Below are 20,995 nucleotides of genomic sequence, written 5' to 3' on the forward strand. Positions count from 1 at the left end.
TGAGGCTGCTGAAGTTTATGTTAACACTTGAGTTTGCTTCGCCGGCGTCGTATTAATCATAAACGGTTTAGTATTAGTGGAATAGATATGTTTGTACGGCCTGGGACGTCAAAAAGTGACGAATAGAAATCAAAAGCAGAGATTTGGGAATTTTTTGAAAAATTTGATCATCAGACAGCTAAATGCAAGTGCTGCAAAAAATACAAGACTCAGTCATCATCAAATTCACGTCTGATTCGTCACTTGGATGTGCAGTTTCACTTAAAGCGTCAGTATGAAGATTAAAAAAAAAGTACAAATATCAAAATGTGTAGGGAAACCAATAATTCAAAGTTTTCATATTTAATTACATATATTATATTGAGAAATATTTAACTCATATTTATTTCACTCATCATTCTGCCACTTGAACCTCGCTAAGTTTGACTCATCTCAACAAATTTCCATGAGTTCGGCTCGAGTTCGACTCGAAGACAAGTTTCTATGAGTTCGACTCGAGCTCGACTCGAAGATAAATTTCTTTGTTTAACTCGAACTCGACTCGATGCTGAAATAGGGTGACTCGACCCATCACTAGTAGTTTCCTTACACAATCACATAAATTTAATTCAGTAATTTTATTTATATATATATGTGTGTGTGTGTTTTTATGTATATGTGTGTGTGTGTGTTTTTATGTATATGTGTGTGTGTGTGTGTGTATCACTATTAAACGAATTGGCCAATTTTTAAAATTTAAAAGATTTTCAAGCGTGAAGGATGTCTTTCGATGAAATGTAGATATATTAATTATTTATTTACAGGGATTGTTAACTTTCCAACTTCAATTAAGGCAGGCTTACAGTTTGAGTGAAAACTAAATGATTGTATTACACTTCCCACCCCTTTTGGGAATCAAACCCGGAGTCCTCTTGATCAATGAGCAGGCAAATTTAACTGCGAAAGTGTCTCTGGATACTGTGGAAATATTGGAAGAAAAAATCTCATTGGTCTTTGTTTTTGGAACATTTCATGTTGCTGGCCATTGTGTTTTTGGTCGATTTCTAAGAACCATTTTCCACTTTCACCCTGGCCTCTCCTACTGTCTTTCAAGCATACAAGCATCTTATAACCATAAGATCTTGGTTATACCTGCTGACCTCTGACCCTTTTAACATCTCGCCTCTTTATGCCTTTATGAATCAGGGAGAAGCTTTTATATTTGCCATGGAACACCTCTGCCAGGATCTTTGTCAATATTTCTTTAGATAAATATTATGTTTTCCATGTTTAATGGAACTTCAATTTTCTTTATTGTTTTTTCAGTGGGTAGCAATGGCTCCATCTGACAGTGTCTGTAATATTGTTTTCATGGTTTTAAAAAAAAGTTAAAGATATTTTTGAATAAAATCCTAAAAATCTCACAAAATTTGCTACAATTATACTGTTAATTTAATACGATATATCACACAAATTTATGCTCTCCATTCGTGCCTCAATTGACAACAAATTGGTCTTTATAGTTTCTAAAACAATAAAATTATTTCTTTTTGAATTAAAGAAAAGTGTATTAACAATTAAATGTTATTTTATGGATTTTATTCACATAAATGGGAAAAAACTGGAATTAGGTATCAGAAAAATAATTAAGGAAATCAACCCCCCCCCCCCCCCCCCACCCCCCCACCACAATCCTTCCCCTTTAAGTAGGAAAATCTTTTTAATGGGAAATTGAAATTGATTAAAAGTTTTAGGCCACTATCAGGTGGTTACTACTTTCCGAACACAAGCTAATGTTTCTCAAATGGACTTCAAAAATGCATATTCATTCATATATATATATTTCATATATATGAATGAATATGCGACAATAAGAAATGCTCGGGATCAATTTTGGACATGCCCTTTCAGAGGGTAGCTAAATGAGTGTTTTAAAAATTATAAATTAGTAATAAAAAGATTTACCATTTTTATTCAATTTCAAAAGATGTTTTTCAAGTATTGCAAAACACTCAGCTCTGCCACTGTAAGATGCAAATAGAAAACAACTCCTCAACTGTTTGGCTGGACAATAGTGACCGTGTCTTTGGTTCTGTTACAAGAGTTGCTAGATTTTCTGAACTGTTTTCCATAACAGCATGAAATTTTAGCATTTCAGAAACTGTTTCTGTACACAGATAACTTTTATTATTTTAGGGTTTTTTTTTTTGAAAGCATGTCAGTTGAATTAAGGAAGGATATACACATGATGTTCGCTTTCTTGAATGTCAGGGAAAGTCAGGTAATTTACTTTAAAACCTGGAAAGTAATGAAAATTCCTCAGTAATAATAATTTGAGAGGAAAATGTCATGCTCTAGTACCTATGCCATCATTGAGACTTAAAACACATTCATTTCTATATTGTGTTTTAGTGCACTGTCTCTCACACTAAAACAGTGTATGCAGGGTTCTGTTTGAACTAGTACAGCAATAGGAATGGTGGAGGCTGGATTATTTCTTTTAGATAATTGACTATAGATAAATTATTTTTAAAAAAAACTTAGGGAATTTTTATTTTTGGTCATGGAAAAATCAGGGAAAATTTCTACAGTTTTTTTTGGACACTCTGAAGTAGTTTCTTTATAACATACATATTAGAGAAGAAGTTTTGTTCAACATTGTGATTAACTAGGCTATACCGAGCATTTCAACTGAACAATCAAATGTTGGTGTAAGGAAATGGAAGTGAAACACTATCCATATGCAATACTCTACAGAACATTTCGGTACAAGTAGGAAATTTCTGTGCACATGGAATCACTGGCTTATCACCACTCAATGGTCGTCTTTGAAAACCACGACTAGTACAGTAGGCACTCTTTAATCCGGCATTCCACAGTTTGGCTCGTTCGGTAATTTGGCATCGACCAAGACTCTCGCATACTGATTTTTTGCGTGTTTGTTGACTTTGACTGCTAGTCACGTCACTGTATTTTTCTGTCATAAGAGTAGATGACTACAGCTTGTTTTAAATATTGTTTTTTATATTAATTTTTTGATCTGGTTAAAACTGTTGACGTTCATTTATACGATTGTGTGTCAGATAGATTTTTATTGGACATTTCCAATTGAGACTGGGCTGTTGAAGAAGCCGGTGAGATCCTGGTGCGAAAGCGCATCTGCAGGCGGATCCACCTTAGCTGCGGGCGACGCCGATGATGGTGAGGATGTAGACGAAGATGTTGACAATGTCCAGGTAGAGGTTGAGCGCCGCGAAGATGTACTCCTCGGGAGAGAGAGAATAGCGGTGCTTGCCTCCCATCATGAGCTGCGTGTCCATGACGAGGTACAGGGAGAAGATGATGACGCCGATGGAGGCGTACAGAAGAATGAGCACCTTGCCTGGGAAGATGGCCACCACGATGCCAAATATGAGCAGGACGATGGAGGCGGCCAGAAGCCCGCCGCTCAGCACCGTGAAGTCCCACTTTGTCTGGAAGGCGAAGAGTGTGAGCCCCAAGGAGACGGCGGCCGTCAGACCCACCGCCATCATCACCTGCGCATTGTGTCCACATCATCAACACACCTGCTCCGTGGACGGATATAGATCCCTGCCAACAGCTAATTCACAAACCAGTTAGTGGACATAGGTCACCGCAGGTCACACATTGGACTTTTACAATAGTACTGTGAGGGCACAGGTTTATTCGCAGCTAATGGTACATATCCTAATTAGAGACACACGGGAATTTCATATTTATTTCCATGTTTGTCATTTGCAACTTGTGTTCCGTGGCCGTGTTTGATGAGGCGTCGCTCTCACGAAGCGAGGTGGTGCAGTGGCAAGACACTAAACATGCAATTCCAATGAAACGAGCCATCCTAAGTAAAGTTGTGCATGGTTTCCAGAAATCACTCCTGGCACATATTGGGACAGTGCCATAGGCTACGATATGGCATGGCCAACTCCTTCCCTATTATTTCAGAACTGTTCTCGAGTGTCATTGCCTCTAATGACTTTGGTAAGATGTAAAACCCAACATTTTATGCTAATGTGGTAAGGGTCCAGTATTCAAACCAAACCTGTGACACAGTCAGTTTCTAAGTGTGTTAGAGCCCAACAATAATCTTTAATGTCCCTTCGCTCTATGTGTCTATACGCGAACATAATCAAGGAATGTAAATTTGTCACTTTTATTACCCCATATCAACACAACAAATGTAATCTCATAGTTACATGTTGAGTACTCAATGGAATATGTAGCAGAATGCTCAATCGTAGTTAAATTTTAAGAATATTATTTAAATACCCTCACCACTCATGCGCATACCCTTTCGGCATTGTCTACTGTCAGCAACTGAAGTTACTGGCTATCCTTGATATCCCTCAGTGCTGTGGTCAGTGTTCCTGATGGTATACTCTCGGGTGTGGTTTTGAGTCCCCGATTGAGTATGGGGGTTTTAAGATAAACTAATCTGCATGTTGTGGCATTTATATCCTCTAGAAGAACAACAAATTTATACCCCAGTGCCACATGGTTATATCACTGTTGCATGGTATGGTTTGAGTATACATGGTGCTACTAATGTTGATGTTGCACACATTTTGAGGGGGGGAAAATGTTATTTTTGATTGAAATTACTAGCTTAAGCTTTTTTTTTTTCTTTTATCCACTGTTACAATCTCCAGGTGATGTTCTGTATATGTCAAACTTTTAATAGTATTTATTTTTCTATTCTACAGAATTAAATGGCATGATAGTTGAAGCTAATCTTCCAACCTTTGTTTATATAATTGCTTCTGTAAAGTTCCACTGGCCTCACGCCTATTAATGTACAAATTATTTTTAAATTTTTGTTACTGTAAAGCTGATATTGTCTTCTATGTAATACATCTCTAAGTTCAAATTTTGGTGCTTCTATTTAGAAATATATGAATGTTAATCTTTATTTTAAATGAAACATTGTTTAAAGGCTAAACACATTTCTGTCCCTAACAATGTAATCAATAGAAGCCCATCAGTCAATATAATCACTGTTATTCCCACTGCCAACACTGTTGGCGACCTTTTTGCAATCGAGATCACGGACTGGCAAATGGTGTACCTACTCAAATGGTTTGCTACTGATTGGTCACCTCACAGCTGTCGGTATTCAACAAGCCGACCAACACAAAACACCTTAAGGCTCTGTCTTACGCGCTAAGTTGGTTAATTCATTTTCGTGTCATTACTATTCATTAAGGGATTTTGCTGCAAATGTATTATGATAGGTAGATCTCTTGCATTTGTTATTGGGTCCACATTTTCTTACCAGCTATTCACCAAACACTATCTTCAAGAATTATGAACATTTGCATTTCTTTTTAACACTATTAGATAGCATTTAGTAAATATTTGTAGATAAAATCTTAGACGAAACACAAAATGCAAGAGAGCTATCATTATACATTTACAGTAAAAGCTCTCCAGCAATAGTAATAAAGAAATACCCAACTTGTTTTGTGTGCACGAGTTTTAAGTACCAACCATGTCTCGGATTTGAGGCCCAGAGGAAATAAGTGTGATACCATTATGCGCAAGGAACTGAACTGATGAGCATTATTTTTGTCTGAACAGTGTATGTCTCGGGAATGCTCTGTGCAGCCAGACCTGATAGCAGAATGTTAGTATACATTTGACAGGATGATCTCTTTGTTCAGTTTCAGAAAGATGCCGAGTATTTTTTTCCAAATAAGGAAGATGTTCGACCCTGTTACAACGCAGTGTTGTCGCGTGGACGATGGCAGCTGTGTAGTGGCTGGACCGCCTACCCCTGGTACTCTGACTGAAGGAAGAGGTCAATGCCAGCAGAGGGAGGGATATGTCTATGCCTCCAAGCAGCAAGGGACCCTCTGACCATGAACGAGGAAGACAGTGTGGGTTACGGCTTGAAAGATGTTGGACGCTGGGAATAATTGCACGCAATGACGTGATTTGTTCCATAAGTGCTGTGTTTTGCTATTCGGCAATAAATCAGAGTAGAGAACAAATTACATGGTTTTAATGTGCTTTCAAACAGAAGGGTTTCTGCATATTGTCATTGACTTAAATAAGCATTGCTGTGCAAGTTCGGCACACGAAGCTTGTTTTGAACCTAAATTCTGCAAGCTTGCCGGAGGCTTTATCTTGGCTTGCTATCTCTGCAACTGATGTGGTGGCAATATTGCCATGGACTTGTCTTGGCCGGCTTGCTGCAAGCTTTCCGCGAGGCTAATATTATTTTTCCATAACACTGTTGCTGCAAGCTTTCCGTGGACTTGCCTTGGCCAGTTGAGCAGTTTACTTGTACGCTAGGCTAGCATTATTTCCATAACATGCACGATGCAAGCTTGACAGCTTGTCATTGCCGTCTGGGACTGGCAGGCTGGTCCCTAATGTCACTCACCGCGTCGCCGTCGAAGGCGGAGGCGAGGGTGCCCAGCATGAAGCTCTGCGCCGCCGTGAACACGAACAGGAAGATGAAGTTGAACGGCACCTTGCGCCGCACGCTGTCGCAGCACGCCATGGCGAGGATGGTCACGAACACGAGGATAAGCGCGATCCACCACAGCTGCGGGGTGCGCAGCACAAACTGCTTCGTGGGCTCGTGGAAGGTGAAGAGTGTGACGACGGCGAAGGACAATAGCAGCTGGACCATCAGGATCGAGTACACCTTCCTGCGGGCACCGGCTCCCTTGCACCCCTCGCGCTGCCGCCAGCACAACACTACAGTTATAGAGTGAGGTGGACTTGCATTCCAGAGGAATGCCCGGTTTGGCCATCCTGGTTTCGGTTTACAATGGTTTCCAATGTCCAGGAAAATGCTGGTATGGTCCCTTACTACTGGTCCCAACTTATCTTGAACATATGTATAGTGCATTTCTCTCTCTAATGATTTTGTTGTAGACGAAACGTTAAGCCTAAGGGGGGGAAACACTTCAGACTATTCGCTGTTTTAAACCAACCTTTGATTTTAAAAAAATCACTCTCGTTAACTAGGAATGACCTTAATAAAAGCTACGTCAGGTTGGTAGCAATTCAGGATAGTTCACTGAAGGCTGATTTTTTGTTTTGTTGATGTCTATTATAGTACGATTTAGCGTAAACAACAATATCCCTATGTTTCTAGGAAAAAACAGTTGTGTCTTGCTCAGCACATTCCTCACTGCAATGTTAAGACAAATGGTTGAGGAGTGCTATAGCAAGACTCCGAAAATGTTCATTAAAATTATTAACTTGGTTGTATGTTTCTTGACTTCAATAACTTCCCTCATTATTTAATATTGACATAATACATCATTGTCCGGCTTGAAAACTGTTTATGGGATTCTATTGTCATAAAAAAATTCAAAACATTTTGCTGCGAATGTTTTTCATCGTTATTTTTCATTGATTTTGTGGGTGGTTGAAACATTTTTACAGGCATTAGTTATTAACAAATCAATTAACGTTTTGTAGCAAAGCGGTCACAGTCTCGTAGGTACTAACCAAATGTAGAAAGAGGCCCTCTACCTATTATAACCAATACAAGAAAAGTCAACGTGAACGTGAACAAAGTAATTGAAAATCAGATATTTCCGCTAAATACAAAGTTCTTTAACCAGAATGAGAAAATAATTAATTTCAAAATTTAAAACATTCCAGGGTAAAATAGAAATGCTACTGGCTACGTCATGACTAAATTATTATTTATCTCAGTTCAATTTACTAAATGTTATTTAGGTGTCAAAATTCTTAAAGATGTTTCCAGCCACAGATTGACTTTCTGGCGTTCTGCAGCCATGCCTTTTTCCGGACTGACATTCTCTGGTAGTGAGGTTATCTATCGCTGTTTTCATGGAGCCAGTAGGTGGAGCTTAGAGACAGAGCTTGAGCGATTACGCACCTGATAAACCCTCTCCTGACACTCTGGTCGTCGAAGTCAAAATTGTCGAGTTCCTGCTCCATGGGTGCCTCGTACTGCGCGGGTCCGGACATGAGGATCCCTTCGCCCACGTACTGAGGGTTGTGGGACTGCTGACCCGGGTAGAGTATCTGCTGGGCCGTGTACGAGTGCTGCGCCGGGTACGGTGGCTGTTGGCCCGGGTAGGGCTGCTGTTGGCCTGGGTACGATGTCTGTGGGCCCTGGTATAGTGGCTGCTGACCCTGGTAGGGGGGCTGTCCCAAGGGGTAGCCAGAGTATGCCGGCTGCTGGCCGCTGTACAGGTAGTGCTGCTGTTCTGCAACCAAACGTGGTCCTTAATTCCTGCTTAGTCATGCTGTCATAGCTGCTGTGATTCTTCATTAAAAACACGATATTCGACATTTTTGTAGCTATGGATGTAGGAACTTAGGTACATGAAATGTCTTATGTAACAAATTAAAATATTCAAGTATAGTTGTCTGTGGTAAGGTCAGCATGGATGGGGTTGAGACAAATGAGTGGCAGACCTATCGTGACTGGCTGCCTTAAAGAATGTTTGAAATGGGGCTTGGGCTAGAGTGCAGTAGCAGAGTAATGAAGGCGGAAAAGGTAACATGTTGGCTCAAAGGGAAGTCAAGCCTGATATGGACGTACTAAATACATGGTTTCCGAAAGGGCTTTGATTAGCATCACGGACTTAGTTGAATGAGGACTGTATTAACCACAAAGCCACCATCTATGAGAATTTTGATTCAAGCAAAGAAGTGATATGGCAAATATTGAGGTACAATCAATTTGTGATAACTGTGAAAACCCTCGAAGTAATTGTGTGGGATTTCTCGTTTGAGCTTTTTAAATTGGTACTGTAGCTTCACATGTTAAGTATAAATGACTTCAGGACTCAATATTAATTTATTTTATTTACTAGAAGGGTTACACTGGTTGTGTGAGCTTGAGATCAACATGGGAGAGTTTGTTTTATGGTAAGTTGCGTTTGCACAAGAATAAACAGTACCATCGCCTTGTCTTCGAATACAACAAAAAAAAAAATATTTTAATCTTTTTCAGTTTGGTAACACCTCTTCTCTGTACCATTCATCCATGAAATAAAAATTATTTTTGCTTTTGTTTATATATTTGAACGTTATTAGCCTATGTTTGGAATTTAATTCAAACAGATCCCAAGAAACAAACTCCATACATGCTTAATACTACATTTTACAACACAAAATTAATATATATTAGGGTTAGAAAATATTGATGTATCCATCTAATACCGCAATGGTTAGTGGATTTAGGTCTATCAACTATGAAATCCTCAGTACAGCAATGCTTAATGTGGGCATGGAATCCACGTTGTTAGTATTAGAAGGCAAATATGCTGGTGTGTGTACATACAAATATAATTAATTTTAAATTCATCCATCCTTCGTAGGTGCCTACTTGTAGTCTTCAGCATACTGATGATGTGAGTTTCAGTCTTATATTGTTTTGGGCATAGCTGTACTGAGAACTGATAGACTTGAACGTTGAGTTTTGATAAAACGGAGTATCTGTGTGTTGTATTGCAGCCACTGTTTTGTGAGTATGGCGTTTCTTGTTCTACGACGGTTTTCCAAGGGTGGAACGTCCAACACAGCAGGCTACAGCGCGTGTTGGGCCACGTCGGAAGTGCCCCATGTCCCACGCCAACCTTCGCCCGGAACTTACACCCTTCTCTCGACGGGGTGATGACCCGGCAGGGCCGTCGAGAGAAACCAATGTTCCGGGGGCAAATAATACTTGCCCCCCCCCCCCCCCCCCCCCCAATTCCTTAATGCATACATTTTTTGTAACTCCACGATTAAAACAAAACATGTGAGTGAGTCTTTCAGAACTCGCCAGAGATGTGCAACATCTAACCTCGGTAACGAGCATATATTCCTGTGTTCTCATTTTGCAAATACGTACACTAATAATATCAAATTTAGACACGCAATTTAAAGTAGAATTCTTTAAAATAATGCCACATTTGTGATGAATTTACACAATTTGTGTTTTCAAACACGTTTCTGGACGTGAATCACACGTAGTTTTGGCACCCGCCGCTAGAATTCGCTGCCGGAGCAGTTACTTCGACTATTGAATTATTTGATTAGCAGACCGAAATTTTAACCTATATAATTAAACGGTTTCCGATAAAACCAAAAAAAAAAAAATACTTGAGAAAATACTAATCCCGGCTTTCGACTTGGTTTTCGACAAGGAATGTTATTAAAACCCTGTCCATCTTGTTAAAATTCATTAAATAGTAGATACTATAAAGTTTGTCTTTGTGAACTTTGGTTCGCGCCATCCGCCACAGATGGCATCATCGTGGTTACACATTTCCGTTCCATTCACAAAATTACTCTTACCAAATGCTGTATAGCGAGACCTGAGATGTTACAAATAATCAAAAATCTAATGGCTGTAAACGTCACTGTGGCTATAGGCCTAACTGTAACATGAACTGCGCGTATCACGTAATTGTAAGGTTTCCAATGAATTATATTAACGTTAGAATTGTAATATTCGTCCTAGGAAGGTAAATCTACGCACTGAAATAAATCCCTGAATTCACCCCCTGGTGACCAGGTTCTTGGCCCCCTTCCACAACTGCCCTTCCCCCTCGACAGCCCAGCTCACGGTTGCCTCGAACATCCTCTCCTTGCCAGTACCCCCGACCCTTGACTGATAACTGACCACACAATTATCTAACGAAAAATACGCATGTAGTACAAGCATCGCCATTATCAAATCGCTCCATTTGTATTACTGTGACCAACATTCTACTGCGAACAGTGAATGAAAGTACATATTATATGACATCAAAACACACTTAAGTCTCGGAATCACCCACCATGTTGATTTCTTTTCATTTAATGGCCATTACTATTATTTAAGGGCTAGGTATTTTTGAAATTTTAACACGACACCTTACTTGCAGTTGTTTCTTCAACGGAGAATATGTTGAAAATACATATTAGTGAAAGACAACAAATTCAAAGGAGACATTGTTTAAGAATTTCAGAAAGAGCCCTTAAATAACAGTAATGATAAAAATTTTAATAAATGAAATAAAAGTATCGTTTGAGAACAAGCCTTAAGTGGTACGGACATGTAATTCCAATTGAGGGGTTTGCTGCAAGAACCAACTAAGTACATAATTATACCGTTTAAGGAACATAGTTTGATTAGTCTGATTCTTGCTCAAAACACTTAATAGTGTTCACTGGCAAACAGCCATATCTCATGCAGATAAGTAAGTCCACACAGATCTGGTGGAAAGAGGCACACTGTTAAGGGTGTACCTAATATACACATATTATGCACATCTAACACATTTTTTTAAAACCAAAAATGACTTTGTTGCTAACTCTTCAATTGGTTTCAACAATTTTTAGGCCATAGCTATTTGCCCTAAGTTTAATTTTCATAATTTTGCTTCGTAAAAGCATAGCATAAAATTAAGTGAACTGCCTGAAGTGAATGATGACTGGCTGCTACATAGTTCACACTGTGAAGTAATTGGCGTTCAGTATTTAGTTAATTTTTGGGAATGACTACAACTGTAAAAAAATGTTGTGGTCTTCATAGAAAATTTCTTAATGTGTGGTATCTGTCTTAATGAAAGTAAATTTTCAGTGTTAAATGATGAAAAAAAAAAGTAATGGCACAAAAACTGTTGAAGCCGCTCTAACGCTTCCAAAATTAAATAAGAAATCTGCGAACCGTACATACCAAGCTCACAAGATAACTGAGTACAAAACATTATATTTGGGTTTCCTACCAGAGATGAAAAAAGGTGTACAAGGGTTGTGTTGGATCTCCTGATCCGAGTTGTTTGGCTGGACATGGAAGCTGGCCTTTCCGTCACTACCTTGTGACGATTACATCCTCTCCTTCGTTCTCTAGAGTAGGAGCGGAAGTACACCTTTCTACATGCGCGCATTATAAAAACATTGAACAAGAAATCATACTTACGCCAGTAATATAGATTGGGCTGGGCGTGGGAATCACTGTGTACCAGCGGTACAGCCCATCTTCGAATTTTGGGAAGGACGGATGAAAAGAAGGTTTTGGGCGGTATGGAATACCTCGCAGTTAAATGGGAAGTCTGAAATTTCGAAAAAAAAAAAAATAATTATAATAATAGCCCCTTTAAAGGTTGTTTTAATGCACTTCCGATGTCTTCGAACTTCAGTAATAAAACATTGGTTTTGTCCCATTTTAAGAGTATTTTAAGTGTGTGTGTGTAGATATATATATATATACACACACACACACATACATAAACAAGACAGTAACACTAAAAACATATCAGTACATTTTTATTAAAAAAGGTGAATCGATTTCAAAGGTCTGTTGCGGACTTAAATAAATTTTTATCCCACAATGTTATATCGAGAAGTGGCGTGGAAGGGGTGGAACACTTAAATAAATTTTTATCCCACAATGTTATATCGAGAAGTGGCGTGGAAGGGGTGGAACTTAAGGGGTGGCTATCACCCCACCGCCCCTCTCGTAAGCCAGCCACTGCTGTGTACATCTGATATTTACGGAGTGACTCAGTCTGGTCTCTGTTGTCTGTCAACGTAGCGAGGCATTTGCGCACAGGAGGGAGCTATGAAAGTTTATTGCCTCGAGATCTATTACTCATCTCCTTATCTTATCGGCACATGGCTTCGCTGGAATCCAACGCCATCAATAATCCATCTTGGGTTTAGAACTACGTGACACTCGTGGTGACCGGCAACTGAAGATAAGCTAAAACACTAAGGGTAGATTCAAAGTTAAAAAAAATAATAATAATAACAGTAACATAGAACATTAGTCGTAAGCACAAGATCTAACCTACTGATTCGCTACCACGCATAGTACAGCACGGCCGAGCCAGGATATTGTGAAAGAGAGGGTCCGGCAAACCATAATATAATTTTTTTTTATATATAATCTTTCTCCATAAATGAATTTTAAAAGAAAATTTACTTCACACTACAATAAAATCTCAGGGAATAGCAAACTTTTAGAACTCAACCTTTACAAGTAGAAATTTTAAGTAATGATTTTTCTGACGAAACTGAATATTTGAAATTTCTATTTGTTTTTAGTACTTTGTCCTTAAGTCAATTATCTGATGATACTAATGTTATTAAATACATGAAACATACATGTCAATGTATGAAAATCATGCTTACAGTATCACGTGTGCAAACCGGCTTCATATACATAATAGCGTTCCAACCGATCATTTCAATTTTTATTTCAACGACATTTAACCAGAAACAGTTCCCGATCAATGTTTAGCTCTACATGAAACGGACCATGAATTCATTGACTGCTAGACGAGTAGACAAACAAGGTGAGTATGGTAGAAGAATGCACAGTAATTAGCTGGTTAGCGCATGTCACAGTTTGAAGGCTAATTTGTTATGACACAAGCACACGATTCCAAACTAGAGATATCGAGAGAAAACCAGTGGCAAACAAGCAGAGAAGGTTATGCTTGTGTGAAATAAACAACTTGGATTGAAATCGTCGTTTTATCTCCACCATAGATGTCCAGGAAGGCACATTTGCACTAGTTATTGCTGCTAGCATTTTAAAAGCACTAGTTTTGATTTCATTGTCATCGCAAAGCAACGATCATTGTAGGACAAATAAGATTCTCATGATCTGACATGTCTGTTACCGAGCAGTTGGGGGAGAAGGGTATAAGATTTCCTTAAAACATTTATGCATTTTCTGTACGATATGCGTTAGTATTGGGCCTAGTGGTTGCTATGCGATAGAAGAGTAGATACTATAATGTTTAATGATTCCAATTTTTTTACTGTATTTTAGTGCAATAGATGTACTTTCAAAAATGATATGCTGTAGCTATCATCGTACTAAATAGAAATGTTCGGAGCGTTTTGCACCATAAAACACTACCTTTCCTTGTAACTGAACACTATACATCCGCCCGATGTATGACTATAATTACAGAAGTGCATTTTTACATACGCCACTGATTCGTATTTCTGACCTATTTCGGGTAACGATATTGAAGAAATTAATTTTTGATATTTTTATGCGCATTCTGTTAATGCTCACCTGCACCAACATTAAGGCCTCAACCATTAAGTTGGATATTTTTATTTTGTGATACCAGATTTTGACTAAGACGTGCTTTTAAATTGGGTTTACGTAAGTGGTAACGCTGGAAATTATCATCTAGTGAGTGGCTGCGACGCAATTAGTTAAGCAAAACGTTTTTATAGTAAATAATATCCTGACTTTACACACAAAAGATAACGTGTATATTGTATTTTGCGGAAAAAATAATAATCTGCTAAAATAGTAATGGTTGTATAATGAAATTTATCTAAAACAAAAATTGTGGCATTAAATTATTGCAATAAACATACATGTTGGGCGAGGCCGTTTCGTGCAGGCCTGCAATCGACCACACAATGCCAGTTAGATTATTCACGTTCAGAAAACATGCGCGGAATGCTGTGCGCACCTAGCCTCGTTCAGCGCAGCTCGGTGCCGTGCCAGTGTTATTAAAGGTGCCCGACTGTTATTTTGAAGACATGTGCAAATCCACTCGACTTGAGCCTTGCGTTTCTAACCGCTCATCTAAGACACGAAGCTAATATGTTGCTACTTGGAGTGCACGGTGAAGCAGTGTTCGGTTCGCTCGCCTCCTCCCGAGGCTGTCTGGGTTCGATTCCCGGCGGGGTCGAACCTACGGTTATTTTCGCAAGTGAGAAACGTGGGGCCGGTAGGTTTTCTCGGTGTACTACGATTTCAGACAATGGTAGTCTTACAGTATAAATATACCTACAGAAATTATAATTCTACCTAAAGTGACATCATGATAGGGAAATTCATTAGAAAGTGTTCTATCAACGAGGAGTAAATCAAGTGCGTCTCGCGGGGTGAGATGGGGGTGGGGGTGGAACGCAGCCCCTCCCGAGCCCAAATTTTATTTTTTATTTTATTTTTGAAGGGTATATTTATGTTCAGTTAAATACTTTAATTCATGTGTTAGCTATATAACAGTATCTGAGACCATAATTGGTAAAAACTCCAATCCTATCTCAGACTTATTTAAGCTACTTTCACACCGGGCCACCAAAATGCGCCCCAGGGCGGGCAGTGGAGCGTCAGGGAAACGAGCAAGAATTGTCTCGAGGCACTGCGAACGTGCCTCTCCGTCGCAGTCCCGACTGCCAGTATAAAATCAAGAGCGCATTGTTCGTGTTGTTACTACAGCGATAGAAATGCCGTAAAAACAGAAGATATTGGATTTATACGATCCTTTGTTGAGCCATAACATAACGATCTCTAACCAAAACTCTTTTTTTTTTTTTTTTTATCTCTCCGAGTATTCCTTTCCAGGCATGTCCAGACTGCGCTACTAAAATAAACTTTTCTGTGTGGAAACTTGACCCCACCATCACTCTAAGAAACAGCTATATTACAGGAATTGGCTTGATTAAAACGACCCCCGATCACTGCTGGCGTGAGTGCGCCACTCGGTGAGTAGTTCTGTTTGGTTTCATGTCCTCACGGTGTAGCGTGTTTCTGTTGGCGCGTTCGCAGTGGCCCAGTGTGTTCGTTCAATTCCAAGCCGTCGGCGTCCTTTTCAGATGCACTGCTTACAGCACCATAGGTCGTTTGAAAGACATCGCGAGCCCACATCCATGGGGCGAGTGAAAAGTTATTCGGACGGATACTGTAATTACAAGTTATCTTTGTGGACAGCTAGCTCTGCCTTTTAAGGAGCCCGCCTAGCCAGTGGTCTAATCGTGTTAGTGAGGCGGGATGGTAAGTGCGACGCTCGCTGATGCTTCTAGCCCGGCATCGCCTCTAAGCGCAAGGCTCTGAACTGGTGTACGTATGGCAACTATGAGATTTGAGCGGTAACAACAAGTCCTCGTAAGTGCTTTCAAGAATCTACACCGAATGGTCATACCTAAATATTATTCTGTAAACACGTGTTTTAACCATTCTCGCTCTTTTACATGTTTTATATTAGCTTCACCTGTATGTTTGTCTGTCCGTCTGTAACGCTTTCGACTAAGAGTGAGTGGCTCATCACTGTAAAATGTCCCACCAATTTCATTACGTTCGTTAGCCGAGCGGTCTAAAACTTCTGTGACGTCAGCTTTCGGATTCAGCGAGCGTGGGTTCTACTCCCGGCCACGCCGAAATTTTTTTTTCGGTAAATTCTAAGATTATATCCATACATCTAACTGTAAATGATTCGGAGAGATTTTACCATTTCTTTGTGACGTTGCAACTCCAAATAGTTATCTCAGATGGTAATAGGTAGTGTCGGTAACTCATTTCCCTATGTTTTCCGGTAAATTCTAAGATTATATCCATACATCTAACTGTAAATGATTCGGAGAGACTTTACCATTTCTTTGTGACGTTTCAACTCCAAATAGTTATCTCAGATGGTAATAGGTAGTGTCGGTAACTCATTTCCCTATGATAATTATACATAAATATAGTTTAAAAACTAAAAAAACATGCTTTTAAAGAATATAAAACTAAAAAGTTAAAAATAAATATAGTTTAAAAAACTAAAGAAACATGCTTTTAAAAATTATCAAACTAAAAAGTAAAAAATAATTTTAAAATTTAATTTATGACAATAGTATATAAGAAATACTAGTATAAATGAGAAAAAAGCATGGGGCGCTTAATATACAAAAAATATGGCACAAAGTGCCTCAAGCTTTTTTCTCATTTATACTAGTATTGCTTATATACTATTGTCATAAATTAAATTTTAAAATTATTTTTTACTTTTTAGTTTGATAATTTTTAAAAGCATGTTTCTTTAGTTTTTTAAACTATATTTATTTGAAATACAGTTTAAAAACGAAAAACGTAAACAGAACTACTCATCCGTTCTCAGCGTATTGTTAAATGGTTTTCGTAAACAGGCACCACTCTGCTATCTTGAGTAGTTTTCGAATCGTGTGGTTTTTTTCCAGGATCTGTGCGCACCGCAAGTGTGCCCAGGCAGGCAGTGGTTCGCGAGTGCTTGTCGTGGAGTGCGGAGTCGCGCCAGGGGTGTGCCGCTGCCTCCGGGGCCCAGGGTCGGGCCGCACGCGACTCACCTCGCACAGCGACGCTCGCGTGGAAGGCTAACAAGGCTCACAACACACACAGCTCACGGCACGTACCGCCCGAGTGCGCCATCTCTCTCCGAGCAGGTGCGCGCCGCCACTGCCGCCGCTCCCCGAGATAAGGCGCTAAGCCAGCCTTATCAGTGGAGCGCCCGCCCGCCGCTAATGACGGCGCGCCAGCCGGGCACTAGAAGGTTCCGTCGTCGCGAGGAAGCGACACTGCTGGGCGACACGCCCAATGATTCTGTGCCTCAGAGCCTAAGTCACTGTGTTTTATATCTACCTCCATATACGTTCTGAGAATGAATCTTACAATGGGAAATATCGGTTTTTTATTTTTATACACGCAATTCCTGTTACCAACAATAGCGAATGTCAAAAAAAAAATTAAAACTAACTCCATATGCGTGTGGCCTGCAAGAAAGAATCTTATAGTTCCAAAAGCCAGAAGCAACTTTTTAACTTGACTTGCGTTTGTCCGACTCAAACAAAGCTTTGTTTGGACTTTGTAACTCTCTCTAAACACTTTAGAAATTCCCCCTCCCCCCCTTTGAGTGACATAAGATGTAATGGTTCTATAGGAAACGAACTTTTAAGATGTAATCTGCAGTAAAACAAGAATTGACTATTTCGGACTCCAGCTCGTTTAGCTCTGAGGTACAAGGTTAGTTATTGAAGAAAGAATTAAATTTAGTTTAACGCCTTTCCTCCGTATGCTCCTGATTATTCGTGACACGGAGAAAACCAACGAGGTCTTTCAAAATCCATTTCAGTGAACACATCTATATACATATGCTCCTGGTTAATCTTGACAGTATTTTGTTAGTCTTATCCATGTACTTCTGGTGATTTCTGAGAAAAAATCGCTCTATGAATTTTTTTTCTCTCGATATGAGATATGCAATACTATTCAGAGTTTCGTTTAATTGGTGAATTCCTGATACCAAATTAAAAGTATAATATTTTAATCAGTTGAGATTCAAAAAAAAATTCATTACTCAGACGATGTCTATACTAACTAAAGCTGAGAAACACTATCATACAAGACGATTCCCCTTCCCCTTGAGGTCTGGCGAAGCCCTCCTTCTCTTGCAACCGTGAGAGAGCATCCCGCATCCCACATAGAAAACAAATAATATTTACCTCAACACATGTCGAATCTGTTGGTTAAAGGCGGAACTACTTGGCCATGTTGTAGCCAAATGTCGTTGTAACCAAAACTTCTAAAGCCAAATGCCATTGTAGTCTAATGTCGTCGTAGCTGTTGGAGTTGAATTCAGTTGGAGCAACTGAAGCAGTTGGAGCCAAATATAATTGGAGCAATTGGAGAAGTTGGAGGCAAATGTAAATGGATCAGTTTGGAGCAGTTAGAGCCAAATCCAATTGGAGCACTTGAAGCCAAATGCCGTGGGAGCGATTGGAGCTAATATAGATGGGTTCTATCGTATACTTTCGCATTCTAGTGAGTTGAATGTGCTGCCATTTTTAATGTGCTTCCAAATGTGTTTCCTTTTTTTAAAGTGCTTCCTTTTTTTAAAGTGCTTCCTTTTTTAAAGTGCTTCCTTTTTTAATGTGCTTCCTTTTTTAATGTTCTTCCAAATATGCTTCATTTTAAATGTGTTTTTTAATGTGCTTCCAAATGTACTTTATTTTATTTGTGAGTGCTTTCAAATGTGCTTCCTTTTTTGAATGTTAATGTGTTTCCAAATGTACTTCCTTTTCGTTGAGTGTGTTTACAAATGTGCTTCCGTTTTGAATGAACTTCCAAAAGTGCTTCCTTTTAGATGAGTGTGCTTCCAAATGTGCTTCCTTTTCGTTGATTGTGCTTCCAAATGTACTTCCTTTTTAAATGTGCTTCTAAATGTACTGAATGTGCGTAGTCAAGTCTGTAGTCAGGACTAAATATTTAATGGTTCAACACCTCTTGATCTTGTAGTAAGCATAAAACATTGTCATGATTTCTTTGTCCTATAATAATCATATAACATGCTATGTTGGCCTTTTTATACAATGATTTTTTTTCTGTATGGCTGTTGTAGTCATGTAGCCTTAAAGACATGTAGCATTGTAACCGTTTAGCCAAGTTCGAATCTGATTGGTTAATCTTAGATTTATAGACAATATAAGTATCACATTTAAATAAAACAATTAAAATTAACTGTTGTTTTAACTCGTGTATTAATGGTGAAATGTTGTTGTTTTGACTCGCATATTATTCCAGCGACCGTGAGTATATAATTAGGGACTGCACGACGCGACAATCAGTTGGTTATTGTCTGCATTGGTGTAAAAATTGCCTAGTTTGACTCAACTGATACTATTCTTGAGAACTCGATAGCGTCTTTATCAACTTTAACGCCGAACTCGATGGAGGTTGTATCATCGTCGACGGGACCCTGACGGCAGCGGCAACGACAGCGATGTAAAACTAAATGGAATGTGTATCATCACCACCGATAACACTAAAGAAGACTTCAACAGGCATACTTCCACCAGCAGAAAATACTTTAATTTCTGCAGTGCTGGCTGCAGAGAAAACCTCGATGAATGACGTTTTGCAAGGGAAGGAGACTTCAATGGTTTGAGTACCACTGGCATCAATGATGTCCACTAAAGATGCATTGACGTCTTCCCAGCATCGGTGTCGTTACTGTAACACCATCAAAAACTTGAAAATTCGTATGTAATTCACGATTGTAATAATAAATCTAAACTTGTTAAAGATCAGTGCAACAGGTGTTATAACCAGTTTATACACTATGGAAAACTGAAAAGACGCACCAGGAATTGTGACGGACTGGTTTCGCATTAATCAAGACCAAAATGTATCTTCTGTGGCAGTATGATTGCGCTCATGTTCAGTGTACGACATCTTGAAATAGATCACTGTTCCTTTAATGAAATTTTCAGATTTAAGCTTTGTGCTGTATGTGGTAAACAAATGTCACGTGTAAATACTCTGAAATTACATGCCAATAAATGTAAAGGACTTGCTTCGCACTCTAAGAAGACTGTATAAATCGAGAATCGCTAGTAATTTGCTTGTTTTTGTACTTGTGGGAGTTATGTAATGAATTTTAATGTTTTGGAAATGTGTTCTTTTATTTCTTTAACCTTTACTTTAATCTGTAAAATCCTATTGAGGAATTTCGCTAAACCATATGCGTGGTGTATTGTTTGGCGACAAAACGTTGAATTAGCCTCTGTGTGTTATCAGTTTCTTTGTAGGACATGTGGATAATGAAACAAGTTTTTATTCAAACAGTAAAATAGTAACTCATTTTCTTGCAACAAACCATTTAAAATGGACTTCATGCTGACAGCTCACTTAAAGTAAGGAACGACTCAGTTTTAGCTTCCTTCAGCGAAGCGGGGTTGTAAATGTTAAGTATCAATATTTTCGGAGGACGAAAACTTTAAAAATAATTTTCATTAACATATCATACGTTTTCGTAAGAAGTCACTGACTACCCGTAGTGAAAGTGTATTGTGTGCGATTTTGAATTATTATCGATTTTTAACTATGGGCTATTTTGATTCATTCGCGGCATCACCAACTCGATTAGCGCGGATAGTAATGTTACACTTGGTAGGCAGGTAATTAAATAACTAAGGCTTAATATTTCGTAGACATTGTGTTCATTACAGACAGTGAGAGGTGTAGTGATGTGGCTGGAGCAGTGATTGAATGTTTTGGTGGGGGAAACAGGAGGGAGCACTCTGAGAAAACACACCAAATCACAACAACATCCGTCTCGTTTTGCATTTGCAAATTCCTGAATATCTAACTAATATATAAAGCTCAATCACTAACTTTTTACTCTACCCATTTAGATGGAATTTGAAACATTGATAGCCCAGATCCTGGGAAAAAAATGTCCTTTAGGTAATACTTACATTATAAATTTGAAAATGCTTAAGTCTGAATGCTTGTTACACAATCACTTCTTTATTATAA

General features: G+C 38.9%; 2 protein-coding genes and 1 long non-coding RNA gene across 10 annotated transcripts in view; 2 read left to right on the top strand and 1 right to left on the bottom strand.

Annotated features, from left to right (window-relative positions):
- Positions 1 to 5,990, top strand: part of LOC134530776 (uncharacterized) — a 32,879-nt gene extending 26,889 nt beyond the window's left edge. The window contains exon 7 of the mRNA XM_063365963.1: positions 5,661 to 5,990. The gene's annotated coding sequence lies outside the window, so the exon portion shown is untranslated. The remainder of the gene's footprint in view (positions 1 to 5,660) is intronic.
- On the bottom strand, positions 1,839 to 17,285 carry LOC134530775 (protein lifeguard 1-like). Of its 7 annotated transcripts, none has more exons than XM_063365961.1 (5): positions 17,095 to 17,133; positions 11,888 to 12,020; positions 7,865 to 8,198; positions 6,386 to 6,656; positions 1,839 to 3,515 (listed from the first exon to the last, which is right to left on the bottom strand). In XM_063365961.1, the coding sequence occupies exons 3-5, from the start codon at positions 7,954 to 7,956 to the stop codon at positions 3,156 to 3,158; spliced, it is 723 nt and encodes a 240-aa protein (XP_063222031.1). In that variant the 5' UTR covers positions 7,957 to 8,198; positions 11,888 to 12,020; positions 17,095 to 17,133; the 3' UTR covers positions 1,839 to 3,155. The 7 variants fall into 7 exon arrangements, with proteins under 7 accessions (XP_063222031.1, XP_063222030.1, XP_063222025.1 ...); XM_063365955.1 differs by lacking the exon at positions 11,888 to 12,020 and adding an exon at positions 11,694 to 11,814 and having other exon boundaries at positions 1,840 to 3,515; positions 7,865 to 8,193; positions 17,029 to 17,139; XM_063365956.1 differs by lacking the exon at positions 11,888 to 12,020 and adding an exon at positions 11,694 to 11,814 and having other exon boundaries at positions 1,840 to 3,515; positions 7,865 to 8,193; positions 17,095 to 17,110.
- LOC134530777 (uncharacterized) lies at positions 15,139 to 20,129 on the top strand. 2 transcript variants are annotated; one of them, XR_010074868.1, is made up of 2 exons: positions 15,139 to 15,832; positions 16,903 to 20,129. It is a non-coding gene; the product is annotated as an uncharacterized LOC134530777 (long non-coding RNA). The 2 variants fall into 2 exon arrangements; XR_010074869.1 differs by having other exon boundaries at positions 15,139 to 15,432.
- Positions 20,130 to 20,995: the final 866 nt, after the last annotated feature.

Source organism: Bacillus rossius, chromosome 3, assembly GCF_032445375.1.
Source record: "Bacillus rossius redtenbacheri isolate Brsri chromosome 3, Brsri_v3, whole genome shotgun sequence".
NCBI classification, from domain to species: Eukaryota; Metazoa; Arthropoda; class Insecta; order Phasmatodea; family Bacillidae; genus Bacillus; species Bacillus rossius.

What these genes read in the sequence shown, in the direction of transcription:
- LOC134530775 (XM_063365955.1), bottom strand. Translation starts at nt 11,759, where the DNA reads ATGTCCAGCCAAACAACTCGGATCAGGAGATCCAACACAACCCTTGTA. An exon ending in TACACCTTTTTTCATCTCTG is followed by an intron (nt 8,194 to 11,693) that starts GTAGGAAACCCA and finishes GTTGCAGAACAG; the next exon opens with CAGCACTACCTGTACAGCGG. An exon ending in GTCAGGAGAGGGTTTATCAG is followed by an intron (nt 6,657 to 7,864) that starts GTGCGTAATCGC and finishes CGGTGCCCGCAG; the next exon opens with GAAGGTGTACTCGATCCTGA.